The sequence below is a fragment of the Oncorhynchus mykiss genome, chromosome 28 (genome assembly GCF_013265735.2).
Source record: "Oncorhynchus mykiss isolate Arlee chromosome 28, USDA_OmykA_1.1, whole genome shotgun sequence".
In the NCBI taxonomy this organism is placed as follows: domain Eukaryota; kingdom Metazoa; phylum Chordata; class Actinopteri; order Salmoniformes; family Salmonidae; genus Oncorhynchus; species Oncorhynchus mykiss.
The window spans coordinates 14,950,089-14,974,538 of NC_048592.1; the positions used below are offsets into that span (position 1 = coordinate 14,950,089).

A 24,450-nucleotide genomic window follows, 5' to 3' on the forward strand; every position below is an offset into this window, starting at 1 on the left:
GATAACACTTACATTTTCATTTCACCCTTCTACACATTGTATTAAAATGGATCCCTTATCCCTCCATTGTGTCTGAATTTTCATCAGATTAGCTGGTGCCTCCCTGTATGCACATTTTAAATATATTGTTTAAAAATAAAATGAATTTCTTTATCTTAAGTCAGTATTGTGCTATCTGTCAAGGATTTTAGTGGCTGGTATAATGATTATTTCAATGGTTTGACCATCCAGATCGGTTTACACTTTATTGATAATGTTAGCACCAAGTATAAACAGGGCTTTTGTCTACTCTCTCCCTCTAGGCAAGGACAGGTCACAGAGCAGGGCTGGAGGATGCTGAAGCTGGTAGCTCTACTATACCTGGCCGTTTTACTGGGCTGCACTGCCCTAATCAACTTCTCCCTGGGCTTCATCGTGGCTCTGTCCCTGGTGCCCATCACTGCCTTCATCACACCACACACGCCCAAGTAATACTCTCACCCACAAGTTTCTCCCTGTGCTTCTCAGTATGTGTCTTCTCATTGATGTTGCACTCTAGTTGAATGTCTAAGGGCTTGATTCAATCCGTAGCTCTGTAGATCAGCGTTGTAGCGCTATTGAAATTGAAAGGTTATTTTCCGATTGGGCCGACATATGCAGTGTTTACCCGTGAACTCAGTCTCCGTGAACATTGCCTTTGCATTTATATTGCGCTGTAGTGCAGGTCTTCTGTGCTACGGATTGAATCGAGCCCTAAGGGAACAATGCAGTGTTAGTTCCACTGTTCCTTGAGTGCGAGGATATTGTGTACATGTAATGTTTCACTCCCTCCTTCACTGTCGACAGTCATGGTGCTCCACTGTTAAGTTTCCCTACCAGAGTTCTGTAGTATTGTCTTTACCCTCTCTCCGTCTGCAGCCAACATGGTGCTGCTGAGCCCGGCTGCACTCTGCTCTACTGCGTCTCCCTGCAAGACGGTTGGATGCTCTTTCTGTCCGTCATCTCATAGAGCATTCTGGACCACGCCCTCTACGACTCATTGGTCTATCTGCTCCTGGCTCTACCCCTGCTGGCTGCTGCTCTGGAACATCCTCTTCTGGAAGTAACAGGGGGAAGACTGGTCCCAGACCTGTCTTTATGGGAACTCCACCTATCCTGAAGTATGAAATGGGTTCTAGACCTGCATTTATGGAATGAACTGAGGTGTGCTCAGGTCTGACCTTTCACCAAGGATTAAGACTGACTGACATGCCCCGGAGTGGTTAAGTGCATTAGGTTGGGCTTGTGTGGCAGAATTACAACTATAAGGTTGTATTGGGTTCAGGCTTGTGTGCATGGGATTGTTTTGGTTTATCATACCCAAATATATACCTGCAACTGTTTTGGATGTTTCTTGCTTATGTTAGTGAATATTCTGCTAGTTGATCAAACTGAACAACAGTACCACTGACATTGGAAGGGACAAAAGAGAATGTTAAGGAGGCAGCACCATCCGACTGCCAACCTCATGGTAAATAAAGCCCTCCAGAAAACATCCATAATTGCATCTACTGTATGAACTAAGAATTGTCTTTACTTTCAAATGTTTAGAAAAAAAAGTATTTGAACTCATTTATAAATGCTCAAATAAAAACTTAATTCAAACTTGATTAACTTACGTTTATTCAGTTAACACCATTTTATACAGTCATGTTTCTGACAAAACAAAACATTCACTATCACAGTCCGGACAGAAACTTATTGGAAAGTAGGTGAAACGCATTACACATCAACATTAACATTGCCAAACATTCTGTTAAACACTAAATACAATGTTATAAAAATAAAAGCACTTTAAAACCCTGTCACTTCCACAGCCTCCTAGCAAGCAATTCCTCTCCTATAAAACAATATGGCACCAACCAATGACAGACAAGACCTGGGCCTGTATTCACACTGAGGGTGCCTGATTAAGCTGAACCATGAACAGGCAAAAGCGGTGAGAGAGAAGCGCCAATCTCAAATCAAACAGCAATCTGCGCCGCTCGGTCATGTTGTCAACAAGGCATCCTGATGCATCGTTCAGAAACATCTTTTACATAAAATACCAGTTTGAATTTAACTCGTTTTCATTGTCAGTGTTTTTTATCCACGCAATCATGTTTGCATGTGAAAACACAGAAGCCTACTCATTAACCCACCTGCTTAACCTACATCATGGTTGCTTTGAGCTGACTTCACTGTCAAAAGCAGGGCACCTGGCTCACGCTTGGTTCCAACACGAACGCAATCAACTCTTACCTGGTTCACCGGGGGCATTAATCAAATCCCCTCATTGTCTCAGAGTAGGAGTGCTGATCTAGGATCAGGTCCCCCATGTTGATTTAATTATGATCTAATCTGATTAGGGCTCACCCTAATCAGGCTCACCCCATTTAGTCAACTGGTCGATTGTTTGGGCGACCAAGATTTTAGTCGAGCAGTCAAATGTATTTTTTATGGCAAACAAGACCTGTCTGATTCGCGCCTGTCTCAATGTACAGATCCATTGGAGGCCGCGAGGATGGCACACCCGTATCACCAGTAGTACATTTACCGTTAATTTATTTATGGTAGTTTCTGTGAATGCATTCATTATTATTAGTCTTTTACTGTTCTCATTGTCAAAGTGGACACTGTTTGCAGAGCGCACAACCTATGCTACACTTGTGAGAAACAAGTTTTGGTTTATTTCATTCCATTTTTTAGTTGTCAATTTACTCAGTCTTTTTGTTTGGAGCACTCAATGTTGAGTAAAGACATGCACCTGATTACGCATAGAAGTCGACCAAGGCTACCTGTCAGCGCCATTAAAAGCAGCAGACAAGCTCAGTGAAAATATTTGATTTTATTAAAACACATAGGGTGTGTCTATATATGGATTTTTTTTCTTTTTTTACCAATCGATTGGTTAAAAGAACAGACTACTTTCGGTCAACCAATATTTTTTGGGGGGGTTGGGACAGCCAGCACTCCTACTCTGAGACTGTTTGAATACAGGCCCTGGTTTTAAAAACAGCTTTTTTCAGCTTTCAAAGTATAAACTTTCACAGTTGGCCAACTTCAAATATATATAATATTATCTCATCTGAGATATATCAGGTAGAGGGATGAGAGAAGCACCACCCACCCCTCTAAAATAAATATTGGACTAGTCCCCCCCCCCCCCCCCATCCCTTATGTAAAATAAATAAATGGTAAAGTCTGCCACAAGGCAAAGGATGCTGACTCATGTCCACAGAGTCAAAAGCCAGCTCATTGACTATACAGGTAGTTCCTTTTGTGAGCCTCAGCAAGTGGAGTTCCATGTCTGTGCTGCAGCGTCCAGAGGTTTGTCATCATAGTATGTCAGTAGTGGTGGTGGGTTTGTAGCTCTAAGTTGGTGTGTGAGTGATCAGTCTTCCAGGTTATTGTATAGGTTACGGTTGAGGCAGTTAACTGCTCAATGCACTGATCTGCTCCTCTCTTCTTCCTTTCTCCTTTATCACACATATGAGAATAAAGAAAATACTGTAGTTTACTAAAGGGAGAATAAACAGTGATGTGTGCCATCTGTCTGTAGGCATGCCATAGATACAGTACCTGTTGTATGCGGCTGTGCTTGCGTGAGTCAGGTCTGGCTGTACTGCAGATCTCACAGCCTGGTCGGGTAGGCTTGTTGATGAAGGTGCAGGAGGGACACGCCCATTCGGTCTGCAGATCAGAAGGACAGAGAGGATGTGTGTGAGAGTAGGAACTTTCTATTAGTGTATCACAACCAGTGAAATTCAGCGGTATACCAGCTACATGGAACTATCAAGTAAAGGAAGAGTAGGCGCTCAACTCGATCATCTTGCGTAAAAACCGTCAATCACAAATTTAAACATCGGGGTTGACCTGTGTTTTACTGGCTTTGATGGGCTTATCAGGTTTATCTTTAAGATGCAGCGTCTCCAGGTTGAGGGCGTCTCGGATCTCGCTCGTACCCAACCTCTCGGCCCCACTTCCGGTGCTCCCTACAGCCAAGCACAACAATGAAAAAGGAGTTCAGTCATGCGTGAGCATGTGCGCAAGTGCATGCCAAGAGGTAAACTTACCCTGGGTGTTGTGGCTAAGCCTGGAGGGCAGGGTGCTGTAGCCCCTCCAGTCCTGGGAAAGAGGCCCGTTGCTGGTAGGCGGAGGTGGGGTGAGGTGGGCACCCTCCTGGTCCTGCTGGAATAGCTGGCGGGTGAGGCGGGCATGGCGGGCTGAGACCAAGTAAAGGTAGGCCGTATCCCCATCCCTCTGGACCCCATACGAGGCCAGGGACCTAGGCTCTGTGCACAGGCATTGTCCAATCACCCAGCGCTGCACGCGAGGGTGAAAGCCATACTCCAAAAACACCTGAGAGAGAGCAATGACAGAGGAGAGAAAGATTTGTGGACAGTTTCATTTGCCGGATGTAGCCCAAGTACTCTAGCAAACAGAGACAGAAATGTATCTGACCTGCTGCTTGAGTGCTGCGACAGTCATGTGGGGAAATACTTTCACTGTGACGCAACAGGAAGAGGAGATGTCTTCCACTGCCACAGACAAACTGCAAGAGACATGAAACTTCATTAGCACAAATGATCCATGTTCTTTTGGACTACTCCCAAGCTACTGCCTGTTATTTCTCACCTTATCTCTCCTTCGGCGTAACTCTTCTCAGACAGTTGGATAGTGAGCACTGCCTTCTGACGAGCTAGAGCAGACGCGTGCTGAGCAGCACCCTGGCTGTCACCTGCCTCGATCGCCCGGGCAAGCTCCAAGCACAGCTCCTCTTCAGAGAGAGAACAGGTTCACTCGCACACAGAAAAATGTACCCTGTGTAGTCTTGCAAATGTGGTAGAAAGAGAGAGTGGGGGAATCGTGTGGTGAGGGTACTCACCAGTGAGTGGTAAGGAGGCTGTGCTGCGCTGTTCTAGAGCTGCTGCTTCGTGCTGCTGTCGGTCATCCATAGGATGTGGGGAACTATTTACAGCAACTGCAGTGAGGGAGAGAGTGGTCAATTGTGCTAGCCATAGTATGGTATACTAGGAAGACACTCTTCTAATACACAATGGCATGAATGCATCTAAGCAAGCAGACAAGAGGAAAAAGACTGCCATGCCCTCTGACCTCTGTGTGCCTCTCTTAGTGATGACATCACCACAGTGGCCCACTGCTCAGCCTCCAGGTCACAGCGGAAGTTGAAGCGGATACAGTCATGGGGGGGCGTGGCCAAGCGCATCTCGTGAAGGCATGGGGACTTGACCTCATACTGCACAGAGCGCAGGTCAAACTCAGCAATGAACTGGGAGAAAGAAATGAAGAGAATAATTTGCTTAGATCTCTTATCTTTGTGGACTTCGTGGATATGGACCTACTTCATCTTAGAGGGACAAACTGTAACCCCAGTGGCAATGTGCTAACTTTGATGTTTAGTTGTTTACATGCTGGAATAATCTTCCATAAAGAAAATCTTGTCTTCCCTTGTACAGACAAACACAAGGACAGATAAGTAAACTGTAATCATCACAAGACATCGGTTCCCACCAATGGGATTACTGTAGTATCTGATTAAACAAGATTCCAATTCAGTGACTACTGTATTTTCTGTAAAAAGATATTGCTCCAACAAACAAACAAACGTGTGCAATTTCTCATGTCAACGCATGAAATGTATTGCATGGCATTACATCAGGGGTCGAGATACAGTAGATCTAGACGTTACAGAGCAGTGTATCTTACCACACTACGGCCGCTTCCGCTAATGTCCCTCAGTGCTAGCCGAAACTCTCCAGCTTTGCTGGGGTCCATGCTAAGTTGAAGACGGAGAGCCTCATCGCCAGCTCCAGGGAGGCAAAGCGGTCGAATACCCGAATGGCAAACCGACACCCGTACCGACATCAAAACTGTATTGCAGTTAGCCAGCGCGGGCCCGCCATGTACAGACTGGGACGGGGCTGGTACAGTCGGTTTACCCCAACCGCCAGAACTCAGTGCCATATCCCACAAGCACAAAAACAGTTGGAACCTCCAAAGCACAACGGTAGTTATGTCGGTATCGCTAGTTGTATCAGTCTTGTTTTTTAACAGCCTACATGTTAGTAAAGTGATAGCGTTTCATTGCAGATATCTATCTGGCTTGTATCTATCCTAGCTACGATAGCGAAACGAAACGGCCCCTCCAAAAAAAATATCAAAACAGGAAGTAGCTTGGTTCGTTCTTTATTTACCTCCGATGGAAACCGGTCTTAATAAACATGGTCCGAGATCGAGATGGAAAAAAACAACATATTTTGCACACCGTGTTAATTAATGCAACGTTAATGAATGCTGTATTCGGTATTATAATAATATTTTCAATGACAAATAAGTATATTATTGATAATGAGGAGGAAAACAATCAATTATACTTAAAGTGAGTCTAATACAATAATAACGCGTTCACTAGCGATATTGAGTCGTGTCATCTTACCGTCCAAATGGAATCTATGCAACTGGCTATACACAAGATGGACCACAGCCTGCCGTTTCCAACGGGAACAAATTAGTCATAGTGGGCAGAACAAACAATGGCATTTAAAAAAAGTTTTGCCAAGTTGTAAAGTCTACAAAACTTAGTCCACTCTGTTCATAACATATTCTAGTTTTGAGAACAGAACTGTATTGAGATCAAATGTTTCATCGATGACAACATTTGGGGAATGTCGGCCAAAATCCATCTCGTTCCATCTTCTCCCACTGCTGGCCAGTGGGCTTCCACTCACAACCATATTTGGTAGTGAGGGGAACGCCAAGTGGATGCTTCACATTTATACATCCGGTGAAATATCTGTCTCATTGTTCCATCTGTGCTCATATCCCCCATGGACTGGTTTGTACATAAAATATTCTCCATTCATGCTGCAAAGTGGAGTTCTGCTACCCGACATTAAACTTCACGTTAGGGGTGGGTAAGGCCTGTTTTTAATCCATAACTAAGGTACGGGCAGGGCTCGGGTATCACTAAATTGATCACTAACATTTTGAAGCTGAGCCATTTGCTCATGCTCTGCTGCGCAATACAGTCATATCTGACTACGATCTGAACCAGAATATGGCTTTACAGGATACATGGAATATGGCGATTCTCCTTAAGCCCAGGAAGCAACCGTTCAACTTGCCATTCACCAGCTTTTCAAGCTTAAAGGGGAATTTCACCCTTGCTCTGCCACGGCATATAGTCATTACTATATTAAAAACATGACATTTTTATCTTAAACATTATCCAAACCGCAAGCTAGAACTAGCACATTTTCATTTCACTGGTAGAATCGTGAAGTTTTGACTTCCTGTACATTCGTCTGCTCATAATGAACCACAAAGTCCGGCATTAATAGCAAATGCAAATACTGCCCACTAAGGTAGATGGGGCATGCTCACAAACTTGGACAATGGCATTGTGTACTTCAAACGAACAACATCCAGCAATCTCAGAACTTCTGTGGGACCACAGAGCACCTTTCAGACCGTGTAATCAATTTAATAATCAGGTTATCTGGAGTCATTCCACACAACCTGCTGAAAAATACCCCAAAGCGGCTGCATTTTGGGTACAAAAGCATGAGGGAGCAGGCACACTGCGATTATGGAGCACAAGATTGTGGGACAGAAACCAGCAGGGGACACTGAAAGGTGTAAAATCAAGACTCCAACAGTAATGACAGCACCACATTCTTCTCTCTGCAGATTCTCAAAACACAATAAAAAGACATGTCTACAAAAAGCCCCTGCAAAGGGCTACTATTGACAAGAATGATCTGTCTAAGTCAATGGGCTGGGGGAGGTTTAAAGACAGTACTTTTAACTGAGGCAAGTTTTTTGGGGGTTGTGCTTAGACCAGCATTTCCCAAACTTGGGTACCCCAAGGGATGCACGTTTTGGTTTTTGCCCTAGCACTACACAGCTGATTCAAATAATGAACTCTTCATCAAGCTTTGGTTATTTGAATCAGCTAGGGCATAAAACCAAAATGTGGACCCCTTGGGGTCCCCAGGACTGAGTTTGAGAAACGCTGGGTTAGACAGTAAATGTTGGCTTAGACAGTAAATGTGTTGTTGTATATGAGAGCGATTGAGGTGCCATTTATCCTCAATCTAACAGACACGACAATTCATACTGTGTAAGAACTGCACTCCTAAGACTTTTCACACCTTCAGCCACCCAGCCCATTCACTTTGTTGACTGATCTTTCCTCTCAAAAGCCGCTCCCAATGTCCTTGTCCCTGAACAATACGCTAGCCAATCCCATTTGGTTGACAGCTTACCAACAAAGACGTGTTGCCCTACGTCCCTTCCACAAAATGTGTAAAATACTAACACCACAACCATTTCTTTCCAGGAGACATGCAGTACCAGCAAATCTTCTGCAAGAGGTCCAAAAAAGTTGGTGGTTAAGAAGACCTACACCGCATTCGGTAGAGTGTTATCCAGCTGGCCGTTCACCGCAGACAGGACAAGACCATTCGCCATAAGCACAAAGAGTCTCAGCTTCCCCAGCCCACCATGCCAAACATCATTGCCAGTGTACCGAAGCCGGATAAAGGACTATCGCTGCGTTTACACAAGCAGCCAAATTCTGATATTTTTTTGTGACTAATTGGTATTTTGACCAATTAGATCGGTTCTGAAAAATATCTGATGTGATTAAGACCAATTAGTGGGAAAAAGATCAGAATTAGGCTGCCTGTGTAAACAAAGCCAGTATTGCTCAGCATAAGACCGTGTAGAACCACCATCAAATAAATATGGTATTTTCTATCAATCTTCGAAATTTGTCTGTCTTTATAGATTCACAGAATATATTTCTTTAACCTGTACAGTGCTCTGGAGTATCAAACAAATGTTAGACATTATGATATCTGAATAATGTTTATTTGTCCAAATGTAAAATACAGGGGAGTGTACACTATTTAATGCTAACTCTAGAGAACTGGGTATTTAACAAAGAATGTTATATGGTAAATGAAACATACATTTGTTGTATGAACAGTGTAATACACTTCACTGTGTCTCATGTATTGAGACACACAAGTGCAGAGAACTGTAGCTACAGATTGTTACAACAGATAATGTCATTTACCAATATCTTGTCTATTTCAAGTCTTCTCTCATTGGTCGAGACCGGTGGGTGTCCACCCCAAAGTGCTGTGTCATGATTTAAACATTTTTTCTAGGCAAGTCAGTTAAGAACAAATTCTTATTTATAATGACGGCCTACCCCAGACAACACTGGGCCAATTGTGTGCCGCCCTATGGGACTCCCACTCACAGCTGGTTGTGATACAGCCTGGAATCGAACTAGGGTCTGTAATGGCACCTCTAGCGCTGAGATGCAGTGCCTCAGACTGCTGCGCCACTCGGTGCCCCCATGATGACAGATACCTGTCTCGATCAATGAGAGAAGACTTGAAAGAACAAGATGACATTGTACACATTGTTGGATTACTTAAACGGAGCAGTAAAATAAAGGTTAAATAAAACCTTTTTTTTTATTAAATGGAGCAAAAAGAGTAATGTAGCATTTTCCAAATTCAAACTGACCCCCTGCAACTGGACACGGACATTTTATGTTTACCCGAATCGAGGACGAAGATGGCATCGCCAAGGTTGGTAGAACATTCTCTGTGCTACAGCAAACAGTATTTATCCTGTAATTTCGAGGAATGGATACCAACATTTTTGGTTAAATCACATTATCTGGTGTAACAATCTGTAGCTAAGAGAGCTGTTGGTCATGAACAAAATTACTATTCACAAAGAAACATACAGTATGATCAGGGAATACGTGTAAAGCTGTGGGAGGAGTGTTGTTATGATCAAACTGCCATTCAGCTCCTCATTAGTCATCTGCTTGAAGTCCAGCATAAAGTCTCATCCCTAGAGAGGGATTCAGTTCACGGGATACGGTTCTGCTGCAATGAGACACAGGCAAAGTCATTCTGTTTGTGTCTAGAATCCACCCCAGGAAGAAGCCAGGCACCACGGTATTGTCTAATACAAACAAATTAAATAAATGACTCTGTTGTAGTTTGAACAACAGTTGAACTGTGCCAACATAAAAGTCATAGAGACTACATTTACAACAATATTTCGCCTTAATAGAAATAAATATGGCATAACCTTCAACTTTTGCACAGTGACCAGAACATGTCTGCCTAGGTGCATAGGTAGGCAGACAGTATTCTACCTACAGACATGTCTATCAGGCATGCTAAGGCAAATATTTTTTATAGTAAAACCAACTTCAGTTTGATCAATTGTTGTATTATTGTTAATCCTCACTGTTTGCTAGTAAATCTAGCTTGCTAGATATACAATATGTGTTATTTAATCTGTTTGGCAGTGGTGGAAAAAGTACCCAATTGTCATACTTGAGTAAAAGTAAAGATACCTTGATAGAAAATGACTCAAATAAAAGTGAAAGTCAACCAGGTAACTACTACTTAAATAAAAGTTGATTTTAAATATACTTAAGTATAAAAGTAAAAGTATAAGTCATTTTAAATGTCTTATATTAAGCAAATCAGATGGCACAGTTCTTATTTTGTATTTATTTATAGATAGCCAGGGGCACACTCCAACACGCAGACATAACTTACAAATGAAGCATTTGTGTTTAGTGTGTCCATCAGATCAGAGGCAATAGGGTAGACCTGGGATGTTTTCTTGATAGGTGCGTGAATTGGACCATTTTCCTGTCCTGCTAAGCATTCAAAATGTAACGAGTACTTTTGGGTGTCAAGGAAAGTGTGTGGAGTAAGAAGTACATATTATTTTTTAGGAATGTAGAGTGAAGTAAATAATAAATAATAAAACAAATGTATTTGTTTTATTATTTATTTTATTTATTTTTTACTTCACTACATTCCTAAATAAATATATATATATACATACATACATACATTCAGTTGAAGTCGGAAGTTTACATACACCTTACCCAAATACATTTAAACTCAGTTTTTCATAATTACCGACATTTAATCCTAGTAAAAATTCCCTGTCTTAGGTCAGTTAGGATCACCACTTTATTTTAAGAATGTGAAATGTCAGAATAATAGTAGAGAGAATTATTTATTTCATCTTTTATTTCTTTCATCACAATCCCAGTGGGTCAGAAGTTTACATACACTCAATTAGTATTTGGTAGCATTGCCTTTCAATTGTTTAACTTGGGTCAAATGTTTCAGGTAGCCTTCCACAAGCTTCCCACAACAAGTTGGGTGAATTTTGGCCAATTCCTCCTGACAGAGCTGATGTGATTGGGTCAGGTTTTTAGGCCACCTTGCTCGCACATGCTTTATCAGTTCTGCCCACACATTTTCTATAGGATTGAGGTCAGGGCTTTGTGATGGCCACTCCAATACCTTGACTTTGTTGTCCTTATTAAGCCATTTTGCCACAACTTTGGAAGTATGCTTGGGGTCATTGTCCATTTGGAAGACCCATTTGCGACCAAGCTTTAACTTCCTGACTGATGTCTTGAGATGTTGCTTCAATATATCCACATACTTTTCCTTGCTCATGATGTCATCTATTTTGTGAAGTGCACCAGTCCCTCCTGCAGCAAAACACCCCCACAACATGATGCTGCCACCCCCGTGCTTCACGGTGGTACCTTCAGGTGTTTGGAAATTGCTCCCAAGGATGAACCAGACTTGTGGAGGTCTACAATTTTTTTCTGAGGTCTTGGCTGATTTCTTTTGATTTTCCCATGATTTCAAGGAAAGAGACACTGAGTTTGAAGGTAGCTCTTGAAATACATCCACATGTACACTTCCAATTGACTAAAAATAATGTCAATTATCAGAAACTTCTAAAGCCATTACATCATTTTCTGGAATTTTCCAAGCTGTTTAAAGGCACAGTACACTTCTGACCCACTGGAATTGTGATACAGGGAATTATGAGTGAAATAATCTGTCTGTAAACAATTGTTGTAAAAATGACTTGTGTCATGCACAAAGTAGATGTCCTAACAGACTTGCCAAAACTAGTTTGTTATCAAGAAATTTGCGGAGTGGTTGAAAAACGAGTTAATGACTCCAACCTAAGTGTATGTAAACTTCCGACTTCAACTGTGTTTATTTTATTAAACCTTTATTTAACTAGGCAACTCAGTTAAAGAGAAAAATCCTATTTACAACGATGGCCTATGAAAAGGCAAAAGGCCTCCTGCGGGGACGGGGTCCGGGAATAAAAATGAAAATAAACGTAACAAAAATATAGGACAAAACACACATCACGACAAGAGAGACAAAACAACACTACATAAAGAGAGACCTAAGACCACATAGCATAGCAGCAACACATGACAACACAGCATGGTAGCAACACAACATGGCAGCAGCATAACATGATAGCAGCACAAAACAGGGTACAAACAGTATTTGACACAGACAACAGCACAAAGGGCAAGAAGGTAGAGACAACAATACATCACGCAAAGCACCCACAACTGTCACTAAGAGTGTCTATGATTTAGTCTTTGAAGGAAGAGATTGAGATAAAACTGTCCAGTTTGAGTGTTTCTTGCAGCTCGTTCCAGTCGCTAGCTGCAGCGAAGTGAAAAGATAAGAGAACCAGGGGTGTGTGTGCTTTGGGGACCTTTAACAGAATGTGACTGGCAGAACAGGTGTTATGTGGAGGATGAGGACTGAAGTAGTCATCTCAGATAGGGGGGAGTGAGGCCTAAGGTTTTTTTTTAATAAAGAATCATCAACCAGTGGGTCTTGTGACGGGTATACAGAGATAACCAGTTAACAGAGGAGTATAGAGTGCAGTGATGTGTCCTATGAGCATTGGTGGCAAATCTGATGGCCGAATGGTAAAGAACATCTAGCCATTCGAGAGCACTCTTACCTGCCGATCTATAAATGATGTCTCCGTAATCTAGCATGGGTAGGATGGTCATCTGAATCAGGGTTAGTTTGGCAGCTGGGGTGAAAGAGGAGCGATTATGATAGAGGAAACGAAGTCTAGATTTATCTTTAGCCTGCAGCTTTGATATGCACTGAGAGAAGGACAGTGTACCATCTAGCCATACTCCCAAGTACATGTATGAATGCCTTAAGCTCTAAACCCTCAGAGATAGTAATCACACCTGTGGGGAGAGGGGACTTCTTCTTACCAAACCACATGACCTTTGCTTTGGAGGTGTTCAGAACAAGTTTAAGGGCAGAGAAGGCTTGTTGGACACAAAGAAAGCTTAGAGTGTTTAACACAAAATCCGGGGAGGGGCCAGATGAGTGTAAGACTGTATCATCTGCATATAAATGGATGAGAGAGCTTTCTACTGCCCGAGCTATGTTGTTGATGTAAATTGGGAAGAGCGTGGGGCCTAGGATCAAGCCTTGGAGTACACCCTTGGTGACAGTGGCTGAGACAGCAGATGTTCTGACTTCATACACTGCACTCTTTGAGAGAGGTGTACATATACAGTTGAAGTCGGAAGTTTACATACACTTAGGTTTGAGTCATTAAAACTTGTTTTTCAACCACTCCACCAATTTCTTGTTAACAAACTATAGTTTTGGCAAGTCGGTTAGGACATCTACTTTGTGCATGACAAGTAGTTTTTCCAACAATTGTTTACAGACAGATTATTTCACTTCTAATTCACTGTATCACAATTCCAGTGGGTCAGAAGTTTACATACACTAAGTTTTATCAAAGTTTTTAAACCCAAAGGCGCAACATTGCTAGACTTCTGGGAACGCTTGCGAAATGGACCAAGCAGACCAGACCAGGGTTTGGGGTTTGAGAAGTCAATGAGAGAAGTAAAAAATTCTTCCTTTTAGTTGTACATTTTCTCAAAATCTAAAGGCACAACCTAGATTCGAGCCAATGTCTTAAGTAGTTGAACATGTTATTACGCCAACCGCATGAATGTGACAAACTGACACGTTTTCATTTTTTTCTAAAACAACTTTATTTGGAAGTGGCGCCTTTGATTTGATGGCCTGCACATGCACAGTACTAAGCGAGACGACTATTAGACCCAATGACGTGTTTCTGGGCATGAGCTTAGCTTGCCAGCGTAGCCATGACATCGCCTACAAGTGTGATCAGGGTTATGTTGCACTATATTAGATCTCTCCAATATGGTATCCTTCCACTCGGCACGATACGTTCCGAGTAAGAATTTCAGATTAGTCTCGTGTACCGGGTAGTGCTGCGGCCAGCCTCCGTTAATCAGCTGCCGCCGTACCACTCCTACCTCTTATTTTTCTTGTTTCATTCCAGAGAGGATTCGCTTGGTAAGAGCTCTATGTTAGAGTGCATAAGCACAACTATTCAATAGCTTGGAGCAGCTAGCGAGCCTCTCCATCTGGCTGCTCTGCTGTCGCCCCACTTGGTTTGGCTTGTGCCATCTCGTTTGGGTTTTGTCCTTGTTGTGACAGTATTCCAACCTGGGCGATACTTGGTTTGGTAGACCAGTATTGCGGCACTGAGGGTTTGTCCTAGTTGTCTATGTCTTGTTTATCTACCAGAACCCTCCCAATTAGCCTTCGGGTTCATGGACCGCGCCTACCTTCGCAAGATCGGGAGTCTGTGTATGTTTTGCTCTGGTGGGCTTGCAGCTCTCCCCGGAGAGTGATTCACATGTCGTTAGGCGTGCCACTCTTATCTCACACAGGATACAGCCATCTTACTTAGACTCTTGCGTGTTCCACGGTGAACGAGCTATGCAGTAGCTCGTTTAACGAGAGTAGATCACTGCAGGACTAAGCACACTCCTTACATCCTGCCAACACCCCCACGTATAGTAGAATAAGCTACAAACGTGGCGTGAGTTACAGCCGACCCACACGTATAAGCTAGGATTGCGCTAAACGTGTGTGAGTTTGTGTTCTCTGCCCCTCCCCCATGGTCAGGCAGTTCACACCCCATTCATGTCTCCTTTCTTTCAGATATTGTATGAGACTAAGGCTGGTACTGTCGGTCGGTAGTATTTGAACTATTACAGTATTGCACAGTGTATACTATAGAAGCATAGTAATATTACATAGTGGAGCCCCAAGGTATCTGCATCCATTAGGTGAATAGTGGAGCAAGATTGAAGTGTGCTTCTGTTGCGACAACCAGACCAGGCCACGGACTCTCCTAATGGATGCAGATACCTTGGGGCCAGATCACTATCCAGTAATGGATGACATGGTGGCTGCCGTTATCCTCCCTGACAAGAAGATCGTTTGCAAGGTGCCTCGACTCAAACCAGGACCTGAAAGAGTAAGCGATGAATGGCTGCAAAGTACTTTCGGGACCCTCTCCATTATGGTGAGCCTCGTAAATGCGCCTTTAATGCTGCAATCCTGTCTCGGCCCTACTGATCACTTGCCTCCCAGGGGCTGGTGGGAAGCTTCTTAAATGGGCTACAGAGGTCTCAGGGCTGCTCACTATGCTCCAGACGGACATGGCACGTGTCAACGGAAAGGCTTTGGCTTCAGTGGGGACTTCACGCCACCATCTCTGGCTGACACAGTCTAAACTGCCACCGCCAGTTCAGAAAATATTCTTGGTGCTCCCCTTCACACCAGATTCCACCTTTTGGCCAGGGGTTGACAACATCATACAGCAGACTACAAAACTGCACAAAGACAGAGAGACTTTGCAGGAGTCCTCAGCAACTGTGCGCCTTACCGTCGCTCCTCAGAGGAACTGGAAAACAGGGCAGAATGTCTCGAGGGCGCTCCAGCAACGTATTGGTGCCCCTCCTCCCCCACCAAGACAGCAGGGGAAGAGAAATGGGAACCAGCATTTTACACCTGACAGCACAAGTACAGGCATCGTGACCACCCTTACAAGCAGCAGCACGTGGCTTAGAAGGATGTCCTCCTGAGGTGCTGGCGGTCATCTTTGGCCGTCTCTCCCAGGCCCAAAGGACAAACTGTGAGAGGCAGGTGGATTCTCCCTGGGTACTGGACACACTCCTGGGGGGATACAAATTCCAGTTCCGATGCTGACCACCACCCTAATTGGGCATCTGGGTCACCTCGTGGCAGATGAGGTGAGGAAGGAGGTGAGGAAGGAGGTGCTCCGGTTGAATAAGGACATAATCAGGAAGGTAGAATGCTAGAATGGCTAAGTAGGTTCTACTCTACGTATTTCATGGTTGCGAAAAAGGACTGCAGCTTCTGGCCGATCCTGGACCTGTGAGGCCTCAACAAATGTTTAAAGGAGGTCCAGTTGAAGATGCTCTCGCCAGCATGGGTGTTGCAAGCAATCTCAAGCGGCCAACATTTCACCATGCTCAACCTGAAGGATGCGTACTTCATTATTCCTGTTCATTGAGATCACCTCGCACTCCATTTCGTAAATCTGATCACAATTCTATTCTCCTGATTCCTGCTTACAAGCACAAATTAAAGCAGGAAGCACCAGTGACCCACTCTATAAAAAGGTGGTCAGATGAAGCACATGCTAAACTATAGGACTGTTTTGCTATCACAGACTGGAACATGTTCCGGGATTCTTCCGATGGAATTGAGGAGTACACCACATCAGTCACTGGCTTTATCAATGAGTGCATCGAGGACCTCATTTCCACAGTTACCGTACGTACATACCCCAACCAGAAGCCATGGATTACAGGCAACATTCACACTGAGTTAAAGGGTAGAGCTGCCTCTTTCAAGGTGTGCGGGACTCTAACCTGGAAGCTTATAAGAAATCCTGCTATGCCCTTCGACAAACCATCAAACAGGCAAAACATCAATACAGGGCTAAGATTGAATCGTATTACACCGGCTCCGACGCTCATCTTACGTGGCAGGGCTTGCAAACTATTACAGACTACAAAAGGGAAGCACAGATGCGAGCTGCCCAGTGACACAAGCCAACCAGACAAGCTAAATCACTTCTATGCTCGCTTCGAGGCAAGCAACCCTGAGGCATGCATGAGAGCATCAGCTGTTCCGGACAACTGTGTGATCACGCTCTCCGTAGCTGACGTGAGTAAGACCTTTAAACAGGTCAACATTCACAAGGCCACGGGGCCAGATGGATTACCAGGACGTGTGCTCCGGGTATGTGCTGACCAACTGGCAGGTGTCCTCACTGACATTTCATGTCCCTGATTGAGACTGTAATACCAACATGTTTCAAGCAGACCACCATAGTCCCTGTGCCCAAAAACACGAAGGCAACCTGCCTAAAAGACTACAGACCCGTAGCACTCACATCCATACCATGAAGTGCTTTGAAAGGCTGGTAATGGCTCACATCAACACCATTATCCCAGAAACACAAGACCCACTCTAATTTGCATACTGCCCAAACAGATCCACAGATGATGCAATCTCTATTGCCATCTGGCGCCCTTTGGGCTATGACTTCACTACAGATCCAGCAAAGAAAGAAACAAAAATACAGAAACCTGGACTTTTCCACCAGACTGTGCCCTTAGGGCAGGATGTCACTGTCTCAAATTTCCTGCAGTAACTGACCTTATACTGTTTTACTTATTTATAGACCTGAAATGGTTATGTGTTGGTCTCCATTCACTACTATAGTTTCTAATGCCACTCAGGAACCATAAAGTTGTACTGATGTTGTGGTAATTGAATTGTACCTCTCTGTGATGTCACAGTCGATTAGCAGCAATAGGGCGAGGGGGTGGGCTGCTGAGGAGTCTCTGATGAACATGTTACCGTTGGACTCAATTGCACCGAAGAAGAACTGCTCCTCTCCCCTGGAACAAGACCGGAATGGGTACACACACACACACACACACACACACACACACACACAGAGAACGCATAGAATACAGGGATGGTTAATCGGTTCCCTGACGAAAATGCATTTGACCAGCCATGCTTATCGTTCAATAGGTTAATTAGCTTTTCATTGCTTCAGACCTGGAGAGAGAGTTCTTGCTCGCAACCACCGGCAAAGGTCCAAAGTGGAAACCAACAACAGTGGTCACACAAAAGGGCTCTTTGTCCTTCACATTTCACAGAGCAGAGAACATCATCTGGAAGAGACACTTGGATCAACTGTTGCCAGGAACCGACCTCAGAGATTACTCTTTTCAAATGACAAACCAAGATCAGCTACTGGAGACCTACCATGACTATGAGCCATCACCTGAACATTCACTGCAGCAACCTACACATTTGGAAAGTGCTACAGACTCACCTGAACCAGCCAGAGTGTCTACTCAGGGTACTGTTGCACCCCAGTGTGGGCATACACCATCACCAATCAGACTCAGAGACAATGTGACTGTAGACTCACCTGTACAACGTCATTACCCTTCAAGAGAAAGACGACCCCCTGAAAGGTTGACTATTTCGTTCAGACTAACCTCCGACATTGGGGCAGAATACACCCCAGGGTTAAGTTTGGGAACTCAGGTAGTCTACCGTCTTTCCCTAGCTCAGTAAAGGTTATTCTGAAAACGTCCTTTATTTACATTAAGAGAAAAAAGGAAAATAATATGCAAAACAGTGAATATTTACTTTTACTTTACTTTTTTTTCTTCATCAAAAGTAAAGGGGGAGGAATATGTTGTATTGATATTCTAGTTTGTCCCTTTAGGGCACCTGTAGTACCCCCCCCCTGCTTACGTACATTGGAATGCTTGGAATGTTTTGTCCTGTGAAACGCATTAAACAATGCCTCCATTAGTTTTTACTCCCGTCTCTGCAGCACGCCACCAATCAGAACTTTATGTTACTCTTTGGGCTGTATGCCAAGCGACACATCTGGAGGAAAGGGATGTTTTTCAGTGGCAGGGACTGTGAGAATAGTCAGGATCGAGGGAAAGATGAACGGAGCAAAGTACAGAAAGATCCTTGATGAAAACCTGATTCAGATCGGTCAGGACCTCAGACTGGGGGCGAAGGTTCACCTTCCAATAGGACAACGACCCTAAGCACACAGCCAAGACAAAAGCAGGACTGGCTTCGGGACAAGTCTGAACATCTCTGGAGAGACCTGAAAATGGCTGTGCAGCGACTCTCCCCATCCAGCCTGACAGAGTTTCTGTAAAACTGGGGGAAAACTCCCCAAATACAGGTGTGCCAAGCTGGTAGTGTCATAACCAAGAAGACTCGAGGCTGTAATCACTGCCAAAGGTGCTTCAACAAAGTACAGGGTCTGAATACTCATGTAAATGTCATATTTCAGTGCAAAAAAAACTGTAAGCTGTTTTTGCTTTGTCTTTATGTGGTATTGTGTGTAGATTGATGAGGATTTTTTAAAATTCCATTTTAGAACAAGGCTGTAACTTAACAAAATATGGAAAAAGTCAAGGGGTCTGAATACTTTCCGAATGCACTGTTTAACATGACTTTGTCAGATATTGAGTCAAAAGGACTGACAGTGACTCCTCTGTTTCACCACGCTCCCCACCGGGTCTGCGACACAGCAGACACACCAGAAATCATCACATCACCAGAAATCTTCAACTTCCATTGCTCCACCTCCACACTTAACTCTAACCCAGAAATCACTCCTTTCAATAGTGCCATGTCTCGCACTTCCGTAGTGACAACACAAAATAACGAATGACAGTGCATACACTGACACCTTCTGTCGTGGAGCGATAAGGTACCACTCCACAATTATTGCTACTGTAGGGTGATTTTTTTTTTAGCATGTTGACATTTATTGTCATGAGTCTTGACTCCCGCTTAAGTCAGCTGCAAAATGTTCTATGTAGTAAAAAAGTATGGGAAAAAATGGTCTAAGGTTAGGCGTGGGCATTAGGATTAGCAGTGTGGTTAAGTTTAGATTTCAAATCAGATTGTATGACTTTGTGGCTGTGCCAGCTAGTGACCATTCTGCAGAGCTGTCTCCATGGCAAAAAAACCCCGTTAACCTGCCATTTTTTAGATGAAAAAAAGGTACTTTTAAAGTACAGTTTGTATTCATTAACTGAATGGATTTATTTGACCAGACAAGTTCCTCCAGAAGACCCCTCTATAACTACTACTTGTGCACAATAGTTCATGATTAATGAATAATACATCACAATTGTCTTTAAATCCATAAATGCCTATATGCTATTATTATAATAGTTAGAAAATTACAGTAGGACGTCAATCGTTTTTCAATGCCACCTGTCACAAACTGATCAGCAGGTGGAGAGTGGGTGGTCTGATCCCAGGCAGGTCTAGTGATAAGAGGTTGTCCTGGGTATATAATGGTCTGTGAGCTCATACAGCATGACCTTGGCTTGGGGTGAAGGAGAATTGAGAAGTTATGGAACTGGCATTTGTTTTGGTGCTAGCATGTGAGTGTGCATTAGAATGATCTTTTTCAATTGTTTTTTCTAAAAGCTATGACAGAAAAGTGGGGAAAAAAGGGTCACTGAAATGATAGAATCCTAGGTGGTTTACAAAACATGGATTGTAGCTCATTAAATAGGGCATATGTGGATTTTCTCACTACCCGTAATGAACCTGAGCGGACGCCATTTTGTGATGCTGTTTTTTGAGAGACCACTTACACTGCCAGTCATTATCTCTGCATGTATCCATTAGTCTCAGGTTGTGGCAGGGTTGTGAACGGGGAAGAAGCTCAGCCCTACAGCTGGTCATGGCAGGTAAGACTGGGAATTACAGTATGAATAAGAGTACAGCGTAATGGTAAGCTTACATTGATTGCGTTGTTAATGAGTTATTACAAATAGTTTACAATAAAAAGTGTCATACTGTAAATAGACAAATTGTTGTAACACACGGTTTTGGAGACATACGTAGACACACAGTATTTTAGCATAATTTCACAAATGTCCCCAGTCATGAACTAATTATACCACATATTTTGACCTACAAGTCCCTTTATATGACCTGAATTGCTGATTAGGGACCAATATGCCATGCAACTGGCTGTATGATTCTATCAAATATAGCTAGTATCATAATAGGCATCCAATAAGTAAATAGGGCTGGGGTATGACAGAAACAAACACCTTTATATATAGTCTATCCTGCTGCTCTATGAAACCCTGCCAAAAACTGCTCCCATAATGTTCCCTTACATACTCCTTAGCCATCCCCAAACTAGGGCATAACACGATATAACATGATACTCTTTCTGCCCTGCCAGCATGTGGCACTGTAAGACCAAATGCTGCACTCGTCAGTGGAGTAAAACACTCTTTCACCTGTAGCCTAGTCGCCCAAGGCCTGTTTGTGCTGTATAGAGAACTAAGGCTGTTGGGAGCTGGCTATACAGCACAAACAGATCTGGGCCGACCAGGTTACTTCACCTGTATTGCTGCATATTTTTCACCCGTGTTCTTCCCTCTGATCAGATCCAGGTTCCACACATGCAGAGTGGTCGTGGCAGAGCATGACAAAAATGATGAGTCAGTATGAGCTGCCACAGGCCAAAGTAAGTGTTCCCTGGGATGATACTAAATATATAAATATGCTAGATCATGTTTGTTGAGTCAATTTGGTAAAGTATAACTAAAGTAGTTCTTGACCAACTTGGCTTGTGTCAGCAAAAGTGAGACGTTCTCCATTTCCCCTTGCCTTTTTAAAAGCACATCCTCATCTTATACATTTACATTAATGTGGTTGCTACCATGATTACGGATAATCCTGAATGAATCGTGAATAATGATGAGTGAGAAAGTTAGACGCACAAATATCATACCCCCAAGACATGCTTACTTCTCACCAGTTGTAACAGCTGTTGGAAGGAGAGGACCAAGATGCAGCGTGGTACGTGTTCATGATTTTATTTAAACTGAACACTGAAATAACAAAAATAACAACGAGAAAGAACGAAACAGTTCTGCCTGGTGCAGACACAAAATCAACTACCCACAAAACACAGGTAGGAAAAGGCTACCTAAGTATGATTCTCAATCAGAGACAACGATAGACAGCTGCCTCTGATTGAGAACCATACCCAGCCAAACACACAGAAATAGAAAACACAGAACACAAAGACATAGAATGCCCACCCCAACTCACACCCTGACCAAACCAAAATAGACACATAAAAAGGATCTCTAAGGTCAGGGCGTGACAGCGCCCCCCCCCCCCCCCCCCTATTGGGGAGGGCCTGGGTGGGCATCTATCCGCAGTGGCGGCTCTGGTGCGGGATGTGGACCCCACTCCACCTTAAGCTTGGCCCACTTAGATGGCGCCTCTGGAGCGAGGACCCTCGCCGCCGACCCCGGACAGGAGGGCGACTCTGGCAGCCCCGGACAGGAGGGCGACTCTGGCAGCCCCGGACAGGAGGGCGACTCTGGCAGCCCCGGACAGGAGGGCGACTCTGGCAGCCCCGGACAGGAGGGCGACTCTGGCAGCCCCGGACAGGAGGGCGACTCTGGCAGCCCCGGACAGGAGGGCGACTCTGGCAGCCCCGGACAGGAGGGCGACTCTGGCAGCCCCGGACAGGAGGGCGACTCTGGCAGCCCCGGACAGGAGGGCGACTCTGGCAGCCCCGGACAGGAGGGCGACTCTGGCAGCCCCGGACAGGAGGGCGACTCTGGCAGCCCCGGACAGGAGGGCGACTCTGGCAGCCCCGGACAGGAGGGCGACTCTGGCAGCCCCGGACAGGACTCACCAGGCTGGGGAGACATACAGGCACGCGCCGCCTTGGCAAGGCACCGGACACACTGGGCCATGGAGGCGCACTGGCGGTCTCGATCCACCCGTTCTGGCTGGATGCCAGCTTCCACCCGGCAAATGCGGAACGCTGACACCGAGCACACCGGCCTGTGAATGCTCGGCCGAGACACAGTGCGCATCACCCCATAGCACGGGGCCTGACAAGTGACCTGCTCGCCCCGGATAAGCACGGGGATGTGCTCAGGTCTCCAACCTGACTTCCCTCATACCACTGGTTCCTTTCTCCTGCTGCCTCCACTCTCCTGGCTGCCTCCACCTGTTCCCATGGGAGGCAATCCCTTCCAGCCAGGATCTCCTCCCATGTGTAGGATTCATTGCCGTCCAGAATGTCCTCCCATGTCCAGTCCTCTCTTCCATGCTGCTTGGTCCTTTGGTGGTGGGTAGTTCTGTAACGGCTGCTGGAAGGAGAGGACCAAGATGCAGCGTGGTAAGTGTTCATGATTTTATTTAAACTGAACACTGAACTAACAACGAGAACGACCGAAACAGTTCTGTCTGATGCAGACACAAAAACAGAAAACAACTACCCACAAAACACAGGTGGGAAAAGGCTACCTAAGTATGGTTCTCAATCAGAGACAACGATAGACAGCTGCCTCTGATTGTGAACCACACCTCGGGCCAAACACACAGAAATAGAAAACATAGACCACAAAAACATAGAATGCACACCCCAACTCACACACTGACCTTAGAGATCCTTTTTTTTTCTCTATTTTGGTTTGGTCAGGGCGTGACACCATTACATTAACAGGGGAGGTTAGCATTATGTCAAAGTATTAATGCCTCTGTAACTTTCTCACTCATCATTATTCACGATTCAATAAGTACTATCCATAATCATGGTAGCATCCACATTAATGTAGAAGTGTTTAGAAACATATTCTATTCTTATTTACAATAAAAGTGACTCCTAAATCACAATACATTATTTACCATTTATTTCTATTGGGCATAAAATAATCCGAAACAACCAAACCAAACAGCAAATGCATCCAACAAACGTGTAGTCACAAGCTTGATGTAGTCATTGCATGCTACGTATGAATATGGACCAAATACTTAACTTTTGACTACTTTAATACACATATACTTTTTTCTCTTAAAATGGTGGGAATATGTACAAAAAGTGCAGTAATTTCTACATGGTCACCAATATGTATAAAAATACCCTCAAATTAAAGCTGACAGTCTGCACTTTAACAACATAGTCATTTGTATCATGTCAAATCCAAAGTGCTGGAGTACAGAGCCAAAACAACAACAAAACATGTCCCTGTCCCAATACTTTTGGAGCTCATGGGGTCTCATGGGGTCTAACAATTCAAAATCAAATAGCAAAATTATTCTATGGACAGATCATTCTATATCCTTGGACAGATCATTGTCAAGGTGGCATGTCATCACCATTTTTTTTGTGACACCAAACCCCCTAGGCCAATTCCCGACGTCATCACACACATATCCGTTTCATTAGTCAAGCTGAGGGGAAATTTCATCACCCCTGGTAAAGCCCCATAGAGATGCAGGGTACAGTAAATCTCTGCCCTGCCCCCTGACTGACCAACAGCTGAATCTCATTAAAGGGCCAGTGGAAGGAATGTTAATGTCTTTTAGTTTTATGTTTCTCCCTGGCGTAGTGGACCTTGTTTGAAATAGTATTCCTTTTCTTTGAAAGCAGCGCATTATTGGAGTTTTCCTGGCGCAATGAAGCCGATGGAATAGTTCTAAAAATACAAACTCTACCGGCTGTCAAAGTATCTGAGAGAAAACAATTACTGTTTGAACCCAGGTTTGTTCCCTTGTGATCCATGTGAGGGGGGTGTGTGTT

General features: G+C 44.1%; 1 protein-coding gene and 1 long non-coding RNA gene across 5 annotated transcripts; one reads left to right on the forward strand and one right to left on the reverse strand.

Annotated features, from left to right (window-relative positions):
- Positions 1-1,624: 1,624 nt before the first annotated feature.
- Positions 1,625-21,668, reverse strand: LOC110508618 (ranBP-type and C3HC4-type zinc finger-containing protein 1). Of its 4 annotated transcripts, none has more exons than XM_036966367.1 (9): positions 21,651-21,668; positions 5,116-5,290; positions 4,886-4,981; positions 4,636-4,777; positions 4,462-4,552; positions 4,074-4,359; positions 3,874-3,992; positions 3,580-3,690; positions 1,625-3,476 (listed from the first exon to the last, which is right to left on the reverse strand). In XM_036966367.1, exons 2-9 carry the CDS (start codon positions 5,225-5,227, stop codon positions 3,432-3,434), a joined length of 1,002 nt encoding a protein of 333 aa, XP_036822262.1. In that variant the 5' UTR covers positions 5,228-5,290; positions 21,651-21,668; the 3' UTR covers positions 1,625-3,431. The 4 variants fall into 4 exon arrangements, with proteins under 4 accessions (XP_036822262.1, XP_036822261.1, XP_021444946.1 ...); XM_036966366.1 differs by lacking the exon at positions 21,651-21,668 and adding an exon at positions 6,458-6,653; XM_021589271.2 differs by lacking the exon at positions 21,651-21,668 and adding an exon at positions 5,728-6,398.
- Positions 6,794-8,785, forward strand: LOC110508619. The gene is made up of 2 exons (XR_002471336.2): positions 6,794-6,931; positions 8,363-8,785. It is a non-coding gene; the product is annotated as an uncharacterized LOC110508619 (long non-coding RNA).
- Positions 21,669-24,450: the final 2,782 nt, after the last annotated feature.

What these genes read in the sequence shown, in the direction of transcription:
- LOC110508618 (XM_021589271.2), bottom strand. Translation starts at nt 5,985, where the DNA reads ATGGCACTGAGTTCTGGCGGTTGGGGTAAACCGACTGTACCAGCCCCG. An exon ending in GCTTAGCCACAACACCCAGG is followed by an intron (nt 3,993 to 4,073) that starts GTAAGTTTACCT and finishes GCTTGGCTGTAG; the next exon opens with GGAGCACCGGAAGTGGGGCC. An exon ending in AGCACAGCCGCATACAACAG is followed by an intron (nt 3,477 to 3,579) that starts GTACTGTATCTA and finishes TGTGTGATAAAG; the next exon opens with GAGAAAGGAAGAAGAGAGGA.